At 31.7% G+C, this 14,640-nt stretch overlaps 1 protein-coding gene across 8 annotated transcripts in view; it reads right to left on the bottom strand.

Moving 5' to 3' along the window:
- Positions 1-14,640, bottom strand: part of Arms (Ankyrin repeat-rich membrane spanning) — a 240,880-nt gene that overhangs the window by 107,596 nt on the left and 118,644 nt on the right. For all 8 annotated transcript variants that reach the window (XR_011330235.1, XM_069816810.1, XM_069816808.1 and 5 more), the window contains 6 exons: positions 10,741-10,872; positions 10,526-10,624; positions 8,704-8,802; positions 2,854-3,051; positions 1,462-1,560; positions 906-1,097 (listed from right to left, as the gene is read on the bottom strand). Coding sequence is in view for 7 of the 8 variants with exons in the window: in XM_069816810.1 (XP_069672911.1) it covers positions 906-1,097; positions 1,462-1,560; positions 2,854-3,051; positions 8,704-8,802; positions 10,526-10,624; positions 10,741-10,872 (819 nt within the window). In the remaining variant the exon portion in view is untranslated. The remainder of the gene's footprint in view (positions 1-905; positions 1,098-1,461; positions 1,561-2,853; positions 3,052-8,703; positions 8,803-10,525; positions 10,625-10,740; positions 10,873-14,640) is intronic.

Here is a 14,640-nt window from a genome sequence, read left to right on the forward strand (position 1 = left end):
ACAGTCTGTGATCTACAGGCAACAGGCATATCAGCAATGGGCGATTGGTGATTGTGGTGATGATGAATATACTTACATTGTAACTGAAAAAATATAATTAATTGATTAACTAGCAGACTTACTCGTGTTAATTATGTAAGATTTGTCCTGCTTACAGCTGTTTCAGTGCTTCACGCACCATCCTCAGAGCCTACTAGATCTCGGCGTCATCTCGAGCTTCTCTGCCTGTTATGTGGGTGTGTTTGATTGTTGTAAGGTGTTGAAGACTGGAGTCAAATAGTGTGTCTGTACTGAAATTGATCTGTGTGTTGAGAATTTGATCAGGGTGTGTTTTAGTGTGTTTGTATATTTCGTATTGTTCTAGTGTGTTGAGTTTTTGGTTCTTTGGTTGTATGTGTAGGATTTCCATGTCCGCGTTTATGTTATTGTATGTACGGTTAGCATTGCTTGTGTGATTGGCGTATGTAGATGTATTGTGTCCTCTAGTTATTGCTTTAATGTGTTCTTTGTAGCGTGTTTGGAATGATCTGCCTGCCTGTCCTATGTAGAACTGATCACAACTATTACATGTGAGTTTGTATACACCTGTGTGGTCGTATTTATTTGTTTGTATTTTTTGTGTGTTGAGATGTCTTTGTAGTGTATTTTCTGTTCTGTATGTTATGTTGTATTTCTGCTTTCTAAATGAAGATGCGATCTTATGTGTAGGCTCTGAGGATGGTGCGTGAAGCACTGAAACAGCTGTAAGCCGCACAAATCTTACATAATTAACACAAGTAAGTCCGCTAGTTAATCAATTAATTATATTCAAGTGTTAAAAGTAGTGTACGCAAGATTCAAAATGGATGAAAAAATATGTCAAGTTATATAGAAGTACATTACTGTGAATCTGATAGGCAACTCACTTGTATGTTTATGTAAGCCCCTACATTCAGCAAGGCTACAGCAATTTCATGGAAACCCTCCTTGCAGGCCAATGTCAGAGCTGTGCAACCGTCCTTATCCAGTGCATTCACATTGGGCTTATGCTCCAGCAACAGGTTAACCACGTCTACGTGATTTCCTAACGTTGCTACTAGCAATGGTGTCCAGGAATACTGTAATAAAGGAATATTAACAACCATTAACTTTCCTACTCCACTACAAAGATAAATTTATCTTCTGGGAAAATCAAGAATCTCTAATCAGTGCTTTAGTCGGGCTGGTACCCACCGGAATCAGTGCCAGTAGTTTGTAAAATCTATCAAGGGGGTACCGAAGTTTGAGCTTTGCTAAAATTCTGTGGTTTGCACTGTTCGTTTTCTTTAAGCTATAAAAACATTTTGAACTTTAATATTAACTTAAATAGTTTAGGCAAGAGCTTATTGCAAAATATGTGAAGTAACAACAATAAAAATGCTTTCCAGTATTGCTGAACTTACGAAATAATGTATAAAAACCAACAATTAAAATTTAACTTACCATTCCAGCTGTATCTACATTAGCTCCTGCTTTCAACAAACTATCTACAATTTCAGCATTTCCTTTCCGACAAGCCCACACAAGTGCTGTAGTACCATACTGAAAAAAAATATGTATTTAAAAAGCCTTGACAGAAATTATATCATCACAGTCAAGAAAAAATATTTTATTCACATTTTTAGTTTGCATGTTTAATACAACCTTAAGCGTAATTAGTCAATCTCTTCAATGCAATATCGACGCAATTGCAAAGTGGTCTGAAGACAATGACATGAAAATTAACGTTTCCAAGACTAGTACCATAACTGGAAGCATTTGAAATGTGGATACGGAAAAGAATGGAGCACATGAAATGGACAGACAAAATAAGAAATGAAGAGTGAGTGAAGAAAGAATAATGCTGAAACTGATCAGGAAGAGAAAAAGGAATTGGTTAGATCACTGGCTAAGAAGAAACTGCCTACTGAAGGATGCACTGGAAGGAATGGTGAACGGAAGAAAAGTTAGAGTCAAAAGAAGATATCAGATGATAGACAACATTAAGATATATAAGTCGTAGGGGATGATGAGAAAGGCAGAAAATAGGGAAGATTGGAGAATACTGGTTTTGCAGTGAAGGACCTGCCCTTGGGCAGAAAAGTATGAAAGAATGAATTGAATAACTTGATTAAATAACCTGACCTCTCTTCAGAAACTATTCGCATCCTCGAATTTCTCTTCATTGTGTTATGGTACCGAAAAAAATCTAATTTACACTTTGTGTGATATTTATAAAGCATTTAAACACAAAAAAATAAGTAAATAAAACAGAATTCTGGCTTATTATGAAGCAAATAAGTTTAAAGGTGTATTAAAACGAAAATGTGACAAGGCAACTGGTACAAGTTTGTACTGTTATAGAATTATTATTATTATTATTATTATTATTATTATTATTATTATTATTATTATTATTATTATTATTATTATTATTATTATTAGGCTTTGTGCTGAACTGTTATTGGCCTCTGGCTGTTGTACAGCACAATAAATAATAGTAAATAAATAAATAAATAAATAAAATTATTATTATTATTATTATTATTATTATTATTACTATATTACTAGTTTCATCATTAATTTGTTCATACAAAATACATTTAAATACATAATATATTTTGTCTTGCCAGCAAAAATGCCAAAAGTCAAATATCAAAAGAACATGAGCAACTTTCATATTATGAACTTTATATTTAATCGAGTGAACACAAACACATTTCTTGAACAACACATTTATATTCCTGGAGGCCAGAATAAAAATGGATGAAGTTAAAATCTTCAGCACTTTTAGAAACAACAGCAGCAGCATTATGTCTACATTACACTGTTCGATCAAGTTTTACATTTACACACCTTATCTCCCACATTAACTTTGGCTCCATGTCGAATGAGGTCCCTTGCAATATCGACATGACCCCTCCCAGCTGCCCACAACAGAGATGAAATATGATAATTGCCATGAGCATTCACTTCAGCACCGCGATCCAGCAGTAATGCTGCAGCCTCCGTGCGACCTTTGTAAGTAGCCCACATAAGAGCTGTCCATCCCCCCTGTCATGAAAAAAAAGAAAATTTAAAATTGACAATTTATTAATAATATACATTCTCAAAATAAGTAGGCTACACTGTGATAAAGGTTTATTTCTAACAAAATATTTCTTCTGAAATGTTATCGACCTTTTTATTCTAGTAATTTTATGTCTGGACATTATTAAATTTAATGGTTTTGAAATATTTACATTCAACTCATCCCAAAAAAAATCACTTCCTGATTCATTCATGAATATTAGGGTAAAAACTGAATGAACTATTACTGACTTATGAAAATATTTGAAGCGTGCATTTCCATAACGTTGTAAGTGCCGAAACCGGGAGAATCTATTTTTTCATATATATATATATATATATATATATATATATATATATATATATCAGTTGTAGGTGCCCTGTTTGACAATATTACAAAAGGTTATGAAGAAAGTGCTGCTCCAAGTAATAAAGTAGTGCACTTTCAGGTTGTGCACGTCACAACGTTGTATGTACTGCACAAACCTATTTTTGTTCCTACTGTAAACTTTACAAATTGGCACTTACAACGTTCTGGAAATGCACGCTTCATTTAATGGAAGAACTCAAACTCTGCTAAGAATATTAGTGGGGAAAAAAGAACTACCTAGATCAGAATGATCTAGTTAAGGCTGCATTCACGATAAAATTAGCAAATTTCCAAATTAATGAATCTCAATGTGATATACTCGACTAGAGTAAATATCATGGTTGTGTGATAGTTACGTTTAAAAGCTAATATGATCAATAAAACAGTGTCATTGGTACTTTGTATTAGACATTTTAGTTTCCAACTAAGTATTAGGAGCTATGGTTATAGTCTAGGAGACTTTACTTTCTAATTTTAAGTAAATCTGAAAAATAATTTGAATTAAATCTTTCTATATGAAATGTTTATATTTGGTGGCGTCAGTCTTATATAGAAACAACAGTTTTAAACCCATGAAGTAATTTTGAGGGAAAAAAAAGGGATGGTAGGGATAGAGAGATAGACCTAAAAAAAATAAGAGGAATTACATTTCATACTGAATATTTTACAGTAATGGATTTTCTAATCTAAACATCAACATGTACATACAATATAGGGGATAAAGAAGTTATATCTCAGGGAAAACTCCATTCTGAAAGAAATATATTATAATAATATAATATACAAAACCGAAATAAGCAACCCTACCGGAAAATAGGTGTGTGTGTGTGTGTGATTCGGATTTTTCTGTAGATAGATGGCAGGACTGTGATCCATTTTCAAGTTGCAAACACTTCGGCAGGCCATATTATGCATGATGTATATCTGTGAAGAGTTATGTTGTGTACTAGGGTGAGTATGTGTAAGTGTTCGTGTAAATGTAGTGTAGTAAATGGATGAGGATGATGATGAAGGGAGAAGGGGAAACCCAGTGCCAGCACATAGCCTACTCCTGTCGAATAGCACCAAGGGGGCTGCCAGAGATTTAAGATTTAACCCAGGTATATTGGTGCAGTGATTTAGTGATTAGAAGTTGTGCACCACCATCTCTCCTAGTCCTGAGTTAGAAATTTTAATTTCTGACCCTGCCGGGAATCGAACCCAGGCCGGCTAGTCTGGAGGCACATATGCTACCACAGAGCTAACTCAGCGGACAAAATAGGTAATTGTGTAGGGAGAAATAAATAAAGTGTATTATTGTCAGTAAATTAAAACATTCATATCACTTTCACCACACACAGTTAATATCAAATATCATTGGGGTAGTGCTTAGTATATTTAAACAATTTATAATATATTACTTTCCAGTTTTAAAGTTCTATTAAAGTCAATCCATGGAATATAGGACATTGATGTAGAAAAATAAAATTTTGTCCTGATCTATGTATCAGATCTTATTTGAAAGTTTATTGTGTGTAGTTTAGTAATTCAGCACTGAAAGTGAATCAGTTTTCTTCACTTAGTCACAAACATACATCAGACCTACCACTGTGCACTTAATTTTTAATATGGTTGAAACCGAGCAATTTAGGAATCCTATATTTACTAACTGAAGCTGAATATCTATATGGTGGTTTTTGAGGACAGTCTTTGTTGTGTCTAGTTGATGTTTCAGTGGTGGTTGGGTAGAGTCGAGTATACTGAATCATATTTTCAGGTAAGTCAAGCAAACGTAAACAATATATCACACCTGTCACCAGAAAATGCTTTTCTTCATGATAATTCAATAATACGTGCTTTTTTACACTTAATATTGTAGCTGTAAAATTAGTTCAACCACCAGTATATTCTGCTATCAATATGATTTGGAAACCTTATTGTTTGATTAATTTTAATGGTTACAGATGTGACATCTTTATCATACATTTTCAACTTTGTAATAAACTCTCAGTTAGTACCTTTATCTATAGGCCTAGATATATTGTGCGACCTAAAATAAAACAATATTGATTTTAGGTTAGATAATCATGCCTATGACATCAAAAGAAAAGGTTTCAAGCACCGTACCAAGTTGAAAGAAGACCCAGAAGAATATCAACAATATCTAGAGAAAGAAAGACAACGAGATAAGAATTGAAGGTGTAATCGGATCAACTGATCTCAACTGTAGTCAAACAAAACAACATTTGGAAGAGAAAAATGTGTGCATGGATGTTAACTGCGGAGATTTAGATGATTCTAGCAGAAAAAAGGAGAAGTGTACGGCTCAGATTTTCAGCACTGTTAATGAATTTCTTCAGTTTAAATATCTAAAGAAACAGGGAAAAGTATGGGTGTACTCTGAAGAAATGTCATGGGAATCCAGGAAGCAGAACTCCCAAACCCAAGAATGTTAGACACTAGAAATCACATGAGCTTCAAATAGCCTAATTTTCAGAAATGAAGAGTTCATTTATAATACTCTGTAATCACTTTATGTTGTTCATCAGTTATTAGTCTGTATGTAATATTTTATACTCAATAGGAATAGTAAAATTGAGTAACAGTCAAAATGTATCAATTTATTATTGCACAGGTCACACCCGTAACCATAATTTTCCAAATTAATATTTCATTCCACAACCTATATAAAGATATTACTGTTCCACGTTCTTGCCTAAAGTCAGGGGCGGCTTTTGGGGAAGTGCCAGTGTGCCATGGCACCGCCAATGAAATAAACAAAAAATAATATCCTAAAAAGCAGTTGTAATAGTTTATTTCTACACTTTTATTCGTATTTCATCTGAACGAGCGCGCGCACAGATCGGGACGCACTCTTGCAGCGTTTTTCCTAACTTTGGAGCCACTTCTGTGTGGCAATGCTTACGTCCATCTAACACTGTACAAAAGGCTACTGATTCTAGTTTATATACGTTTCTAATGGCAGACTTTGAGCCGAATTCAGTTTGACTCAGTAGTTAATATTCCGCCCGCTGGAGCACAGTAATGCAGAAATTTCACTAGATGGCAGGGTTGCTGGAGACGTTAGGAAAGGAACCATCAACCGCAGACTTGCACAAGTTAAAGTTCCGCGCCAAATGTTAATGTAATGTTGCCAATTCAAAACTAAAGCACATAACTTGGATTTGAATGTGTAAAGTATTATCCGTTTAACTATATTGAATGCAGAGATAGTCATGGTTCTTTTTAGAAAGATAAATATTTTTTTCAAATTATGTAACTCTGTTTGTTAATGTTGTGTAATATTTGTTTTATTTTGCGGCAACTAAATATTGCTACACTGTTGCTACAGTATTGATGCTTTTGTTAATGATACATGAGATCTGTGCAGGACATGAACATGTGTTATTGTACTGTATTGTATTTATTAACACTTCCATGGTATTCATACATGCTTACAGCTAGAATATGGAACAAGTCAAAAAACTTAATACTATTATAAAATCTTAATTTATAGTCACAGTCTAGATGAAATATATACAGACGAGATTTACAATATAGTCTACTAGTACAACACATAGTTTTAGTATCAATTTCATGAAGTGTTATTGAATGTCATGAATTCACCTATAGAATAGAAGGCGTGAGAAATTAGGTACTTCTTTAATTTGGCCCTAAATAATTTTATGTTTTGAGTTTCATAGGGAGGCTATTAAAAATTTTTACTGCCATATAACGCACTCCTTTTTGATAGCATGATAGACTTGCCGATGGAGTATGAAAGTCATTTTTTTTGACGTGTATTTCTGCTATCAACTGTTGAATTAGTTACAAAGTTTTCACGATTACAGACGAGGAAGACTATTAATGAAAAGATATACTGACAAGCCATGGGCATTATTTGTAGTTTTTTGAAAATAGTCCTACACAACTCCCTAGATTTCGCACCTACTATTATTCTAATTACTCTTTTTTGTAATAGAAATATATTGTTACTATCTGTGGAATTTCCCCAGAATATTATTCCAAAACTCATTACCGAGTGGAAGTATGCAAAATATATTGTTTTTAAGGTATTGATATTTACTATCTTTTGCATAGATCTAATAGCAAAACAAGCTGAATTTAGTTTGGGGGTAATTTCTTTAATATGATTTTTCCAATTTAACACATTATCGATTTTTAAGCCAAGAAATTTGGTTGTTGTTGTTGTTGTTTCTAATAGGGATCTATTGTTAATTATTGCGCTAGAAATTTGCGACGTTGAATTTGGACAGGATTTAAATTGAATTATGTTAGTTTTGTTACAATTTAATACTAATTTATTGACTGAGAACCAGTCACATATTTTGAAGAGAATTTCCTCTGTTGAAGATTGGAATGTGTTGGAGTTATTGGCTGTAATTACTATACTTGTGTCATCTGCAAATAATATGGGCTGACCTATATCTTTTATAAGGGGGGGGGCAAGATCATTTATAAACCCTAGAAAAAGTAGGGAATCTAATATTGATCCTTGAGGAATTCCATTATTAATAGTTCCCCATGTCAATGTAGATTTCATTCAGGCCGCTGCCTTGGATTCATCGGCCTGTTAAATAAAATGCAAACGTTTTCGTTTATTATTTATATCACTGTTTATCTCGTGTGTTTTTGCCAGTAGGCTAATTTTATTAGTTATAAAATTTATTTGTATTTGACTAACAATACTGTGAAAGTTTTGATTATCTGTATCTGTAAATTTCGTTATTAGTTTCGGAAATGTTATTGTAACTGTTACTAGATGCATTATTAACTGTACACCTGGTAAAATAGCTGGTTTAATTAATGTGTTTTATTTAACATAATGTAAAAGTGAGCTGCGATTATCAGTTTCACTAGGGTAATTTGCGTAAAACCTTTTTTCATTTTTGGCACCACCACCAGAATGCCTCACCGGCTGCCACTGCCTTAAGTACACACAAAAAAATTATTGTGCCTGAAAACTAAACAGATTCACAGGAATCTAACAGGGAGTGTGAGAAGTCAAATTTCCATGTCCTTTTTATGTCACACCCGTAACCATTACATATTAATTTTATTCTGACGTTTATACCAAATATTTTTTTCACAGACTCAAAGAACAACTTTAATTGTACTAATCCCCATTTTGGCAATTTTGCAAATACGTGCAGCCACAGATTTTCATGCACGTTTATTGTTGCAGATGTCACACCCATAACCATGGATTGACCCATTAACATCCCAAAACGAAAGCGAATTCTAAAAAAATAGAAACAATGTCATACCATATCTCTATGTTCGATATTGGCACCATGTTCCAGAAGTTCAATACAGATGTCTGCGTAACCTTCTTTAGCTGCACATAGAAGTGCTGACCAATTATCCTGAAACAAGCATGCTTATGTTTACATAGAAAATGTGCTAGGGTAGTGAAATACAAGTGCAGCATATGAATGTAATGCTTTTAATATAACACAATTTTTTTATTAACAACAATGACCCAAACACAAATTTCGACACAATTATGAACAGACTCCACCATAACAGGAAACCAGAAGATAGTGCTGGAACTCACTAGGATTCAGAGGATGACACACACTACATCGAAACTAGTCAGCCAGGTAATTTACCATAATATTGACACAGTAAGGCAATTATTACTTGTTCAGTGACTACAAAAGCCTACACTTAATAATTCCGTGCTTGTAATTTTTGTGAAAGTTATAAACTGGCAGAAAGCATCTTTAAGCGTGTTTTTATGTCCTTCCCATTAAACAGAAGATCATGGTTAAAATGTTATTCAGCGAAAGTCATTTTGTAGATTGATAGAACATAGGATTTAATAAAAAAGACATTTATGACATAATAATTTTGTTATGTACTCATGATGACAAAAGCATATATCTAAATAAAAAATTAAAACTTTTCTGAAAATAATTTTTATCATCCAAGTCACATTTTGATCTTTTTTTGTTAGAAACACAGTCTACAACCAGGGTTGCCAGATGTACCAATTTTCATATAAAAATCCCGAGTCCCGCTTCGATTGGGAGGCGGTATGCAAAAAGTCCCTCCTTTAAAAAATTAACATCACTTTGATAATTTTATCATTACCTAGTAACTATTTTTTTTCTAGACTTACATAATTACATTAAATTTTAATTAATTTTTTCAACGATATAAGTTTGTACATAAGTTAGGAAAAATGAATATTTTGGCAAGTGTAAAGTTTAAGACAGCCAATTCAGTATGAATACGATATTTCTAAACATTTAGAAAGAGACGTTCATAAAAAATGTATGGCACAGAGAATAGTTGAAAGCTTGCTGAAAATGTTAAAATTCAGTGATAAATATGTAGCCTATGGTATAAAAGCTCTGAAAATGTATACTGTATGTTGTAACATATTATTACCACAAGTCCTTCACAAAGATTCCAGAGAAACGTGATGTAACTTACAGCCAGATAAATATTATTTTATACTTGGAAACCTGTGCCTAGAACATGTTTGTTTTTATTAAAATTGCAATTTCGAGATTCATATTACTTCCTTCAACTGCATATAAAAGGAATAGATTTTTATTTATTTTTATTTTTTTTGTACAATCATGAAAATGTCAACTCTTCCCAAACTCATATCAACCATTCTTTAAGAATAGATGTAAGTACTGTATATGATGATCTAAAATCTGGCAACCCTGTCTACAACAGTATCTCTGAATTTTTTTTAGCACACAACGCCCCTTTTCTTTACAATTTCCTTTATTTTCTCTCTCCCCCCCATACTAAATAATTGTATTCTTTGTAAAATAATATTTTCATAAAATAAATTCGCAGGTAATTTAAGTAATATAAATAACTATAAAACAACTAAAAATCTGTTCTAAATCTTAAAATAAACGAGATACGGTACTGATTTATTATATCTGTTACAAGTTTTGTTTCGTAAAATTATTTATTATCAATTAATTTTCCCTTGTTACTCCACTATGGGGCTTAGTTTGAAAAATGTTGGTCTACAATAAGCGTCACATTAAGAAAGAAAAATGATTTCATTAAAAATTACACAGATAATATAATTTTCCAAAAATTGTAGTAAGTTCTTACCCCATCTTCTGCATTGACATCAGCACCATGATTAATTAACTCTCTTACAAAATAAAGTTTTCCTTTGGAAGCGGCTATAATAAGTGCGGTGGTGTTATTCTGAAATAAAAAAGCTTCAGTTGAATACATAAATCTTATAGCCAACAGTACATGAAATATCTTCTGACAGCATTTCGAATCACAATAAAAGGAAAGGTTCTCAATAAAACTGTTACCTCATCTCGATCATCAACTTGCACTCTCTTATTCTCTAGAAAATTTTGCAGTCCAACTAAGTTATCATCTGTGATGTAATTCACCAGAGAGCGGAAGCAGAGAGACACCATCGATTCGCTGCGGTTAAGGTTCTGAAACAATGAAGACAAATGTCAATTGCCATTTAATGTAAATAAAACCTAGTTTAATTGGTGTCAATCAAGTTGAACTTTAAGAACAAACATCTTGACTCTAAAAAATATGCAACACAACTGTGTATCATGCTTACACAGCTAAGTTTCTGGTTTACACTGTACAACTTTAGTGAGAATTGAATATGCTTGCCCTTTCATTAATACATACAACAATTTATAGGCAATGACAATTGTACAATAACAGTTAAAAGTGTGAGTAATAATTACTTAATAAAACAGGCAACACATTTATATTAAATACTGTACATTTGTTATTAAACACTAAAACAACCTGATACACGGCTTTTCATGTAAATTAAGAGCATTTTGTTATGAAAGACAGAAGTATTTCACTGAAACGCAACATGATTTACAAACTTTTCAATAGACTGATAAAATCTGAAACTTTCATAACAAAACACAACCCTTTTTAAAATAAAATAATATAGAAGTCAATTATTACCTAATTCAAGGATAAATTGCCATTCCACCTATGAAACAAATAACTAACTCATTCCAGTTACAGCAAATGCAGAATATGACACTGTTTCTGATTTTAGGTAACATTTAAACACCAGCACAATATTTTCAAATATTTATCTAACTTCAGTCATAATTTAACACTTCAAGAGACAGATTGTTTTCCAAATAATTATTCAAGAATATATAAAATAAACTTTCATCATATTTCAAATTTAATTTATGCTGAGGACAACTTCATAATGATATAATTTCATTCCAAAAAAATGGTATATATAGAAATAATTACAGTCATGGAATTCCAGCACACACAATTTCAGTGTCTAGAACAACTTCTGTGTTCCTGGATATTTACTCTTACCTCCAACATTCATTTATTTATTTTTATGAAATATGATAATATGCAATTATACTATGAGATGTACATCTTCAAATATTACACTATACTGTTACTGGTACCAAAGTAAGTTCATTTTTGGACTTAAGGCTATACTACAAAAATATGATTAAGTTTAATTACAGTAGTGTCTCAGGATGTATGTAATAATTTCCATAAATGTTCTGCACAAATTAATCTCATTATTTGTCAAAATATTTCGTGGGCACTGTATTCTGTTCAAAGAAACAAGAATCATTAGCCTTACAAGAACAAACTATGAAGCAGTAAACAAACTAAAATAAAACAAAATGTGCTTGATTTATGTTTAAATATATATTTTATACCTAATAGATGATTGAATATGGTTACAGCATACTGGCGTCATGTTAATACATTTCTTGTATTATGCATTACTATTTCCATGTGAAGAATAAGTTTACGAGACTTGATACTTTTAATAATCATCTTTTACTGATACAAAAAAAGAAGAGTGTTTTAAATTAATAGATGTAATGAATGCAATTTGGTTTTAAAATGAAAATTTCAATTTCAAAATTAAGATACATCACTCTTATTGCCCATGCCCTACAAACTGAAATTGTCCATGTTTAGAAGAAACTTCACAAGTTAAATATTTGGATATTATTGTATTGTGTTTATTTATTCTGTCTACAATCTATTACAGATTATAGGTTCGTCATTGATCATTGATCAGCATATAAGATGGAATAATCATATAGCTCACTTATGTAAAGACTTCATAAAAATATTTATAAATTTGTAATTCTCCGATATTATTTACCCATTCATATTTTAAGAATAATATATTCAGCAATATTTTAGTCTATTCTTAGATTAGGCTATAGTATAATTGATTGGGGACGAAGTGTTAAATCACATCTTATTCAGATGTCTTTGCTTCAAAAAATGATAATCAGAATTTGTTTGTCAAAACCTGTTGATTATCCAAAACCTTTCAATTTTCAGGATTTTGTAGTTTTTATAATGTTGAACAAGTTTACAATAAAATTTGAATTTGTTGAAAATTTTTCATAAAAATCGTTGTAAGTATGAAGATGACATAAAAACATTTCATAATACTAGGCGAAATATGTTACCTATTTTACTTGCACCAAAATTCAATACATAATCTGGGCAAATTCATTCTCCATAAATTGGATCAAGATTATACAATCAGTTTATTAAAATAAATCCAGAATTAAGCATTGCCTTAATAACATTTTAAGTAGGTAAGAGAACTAAACATTAAGTTATTATCCATCTTTAAATTGAAACTGTCCATTATTTAACTTTTTTCGTACAGATGTTTGTTCTTTTCATTTTTTATGAACTAGTGTTTTTTTTCTCGCAATTTCTACTTAAAATTTTAATCATATTACTTAAACTTCTAGTATTATATTATGTAATGATTGGAACTGCCCCAAGCACGAGCATTTGCTCTTTTGGGTGCAAACTATATATTTTAAATATTTAGACCTATAGGCTATGTAATTTTTAATAAACAACAATTACAATAAACTTCATGTACTTAGGCCTATCTATTTAAAATATATATCGTTCCTGGAAATTTGCTTTAAATAAATAGTGTGGGATAAAAAAACTGATACAATTTTCATAGCTTGAAAATTTAATAATCGCTAGTTTAACCAATAAAGAAGACACATTTATTTTTCCATGATGCTCATGATATATTTCAATAAAACTAAACTGTAAGTTACTTTAAGTAGTACCGTAAACCTGCATTATTCAAATGATTCCTACAGTTAACATAAGAATATATTATGGGAATAAAAGACAATATATATTTTGAACACAGGCTTTGAGTGCTATACTTTAAGACAGAATGAAACATCTCCAAAGTTTGGAACTGCATATACTTTCTGAAACGTTGAGATGTTAATTTCCAGCACATGGTATAATACTGAAAGGATTGCTTTTAAACACATGTGGAAGCCTAAAATTTCCTAAAATTTTAAGAGCTAAGAGGCAGTTAACAATTTCTTTTATCAAAATATACCATGAACACATGGAACATATTATACTGCTGCAATGTTAGTAATGTATCCCAACATAGTAGCCTACTGGTAGTATTAAAATCGTTAAATGAGATGGATAATATTTTTTATAATGAACCCTACTTATACCTAAACAATAATAGAAGATTCTAATTCTATTAACATATTACCGGTAGTTACCGGTATCAAAACATCATAGGCACATCTTAAAACTAACATTGTGTAATTAAAAACTGTAGGTAATCCTTAAAAACTTTAACATAATATATTAAAACTGTTTATAAATTCACATACAGTTAATTACATACAATATTACCAAGTTTTCTTCTTTGTGAAATGTTGACAGTTAAAAAATAAGATAATCAGATGTGTGTAGTGAATCCTGAAGGCTAGAAGAATTATTTTCTAAACCAGTAAAGAGTGTGTATAAGGTACTTTCACATAAAAAGAAGGTCTTTCATTATTATTTATCAGTTTTTGTAATTATTTACAACTCTTACTTATTTGAGTGATGAAAGATGTCAAATGATTACCATTCAAATCATGCATAACAGTTACATGAACTATTTCCTACATGTCTCATACCCTCACCATTGCCCAGGGTGGATTTTAATCACTTAAGGCCGCATTCATAGACATATTTAGTGCGGGCTTCCGGTGGATGATCAGCGTTTTTCGTATTCATAAACCAGTGTTAGCGATAGGATATGATTTGAATTCTGTACTAGTAACCAGTGGATAGCTGGGGCTAGCTTAGTACGCTCGTAGCGGGTGCTGCGAAATGTCTATGAATAGCACCCTTGATTTTTATTATATAAATTACTGACTTAA

Source organism: Periplaneta americana, chromosome 17 (genome assembly GCF_040183065.1).
Source record: "Periplaneta americana isolate PAMFEO1 chromosome 17, P.americana_PAMFEO1_priV1, whole genome shotgun sequence".
Classification (NCBI taxonomy): domain Eukaryota; kingdom Metazoa; phylum Arthropoda; class Insecta; order Blattodea; family Blattidae; genus Periplaneta; species Periplaneta americana.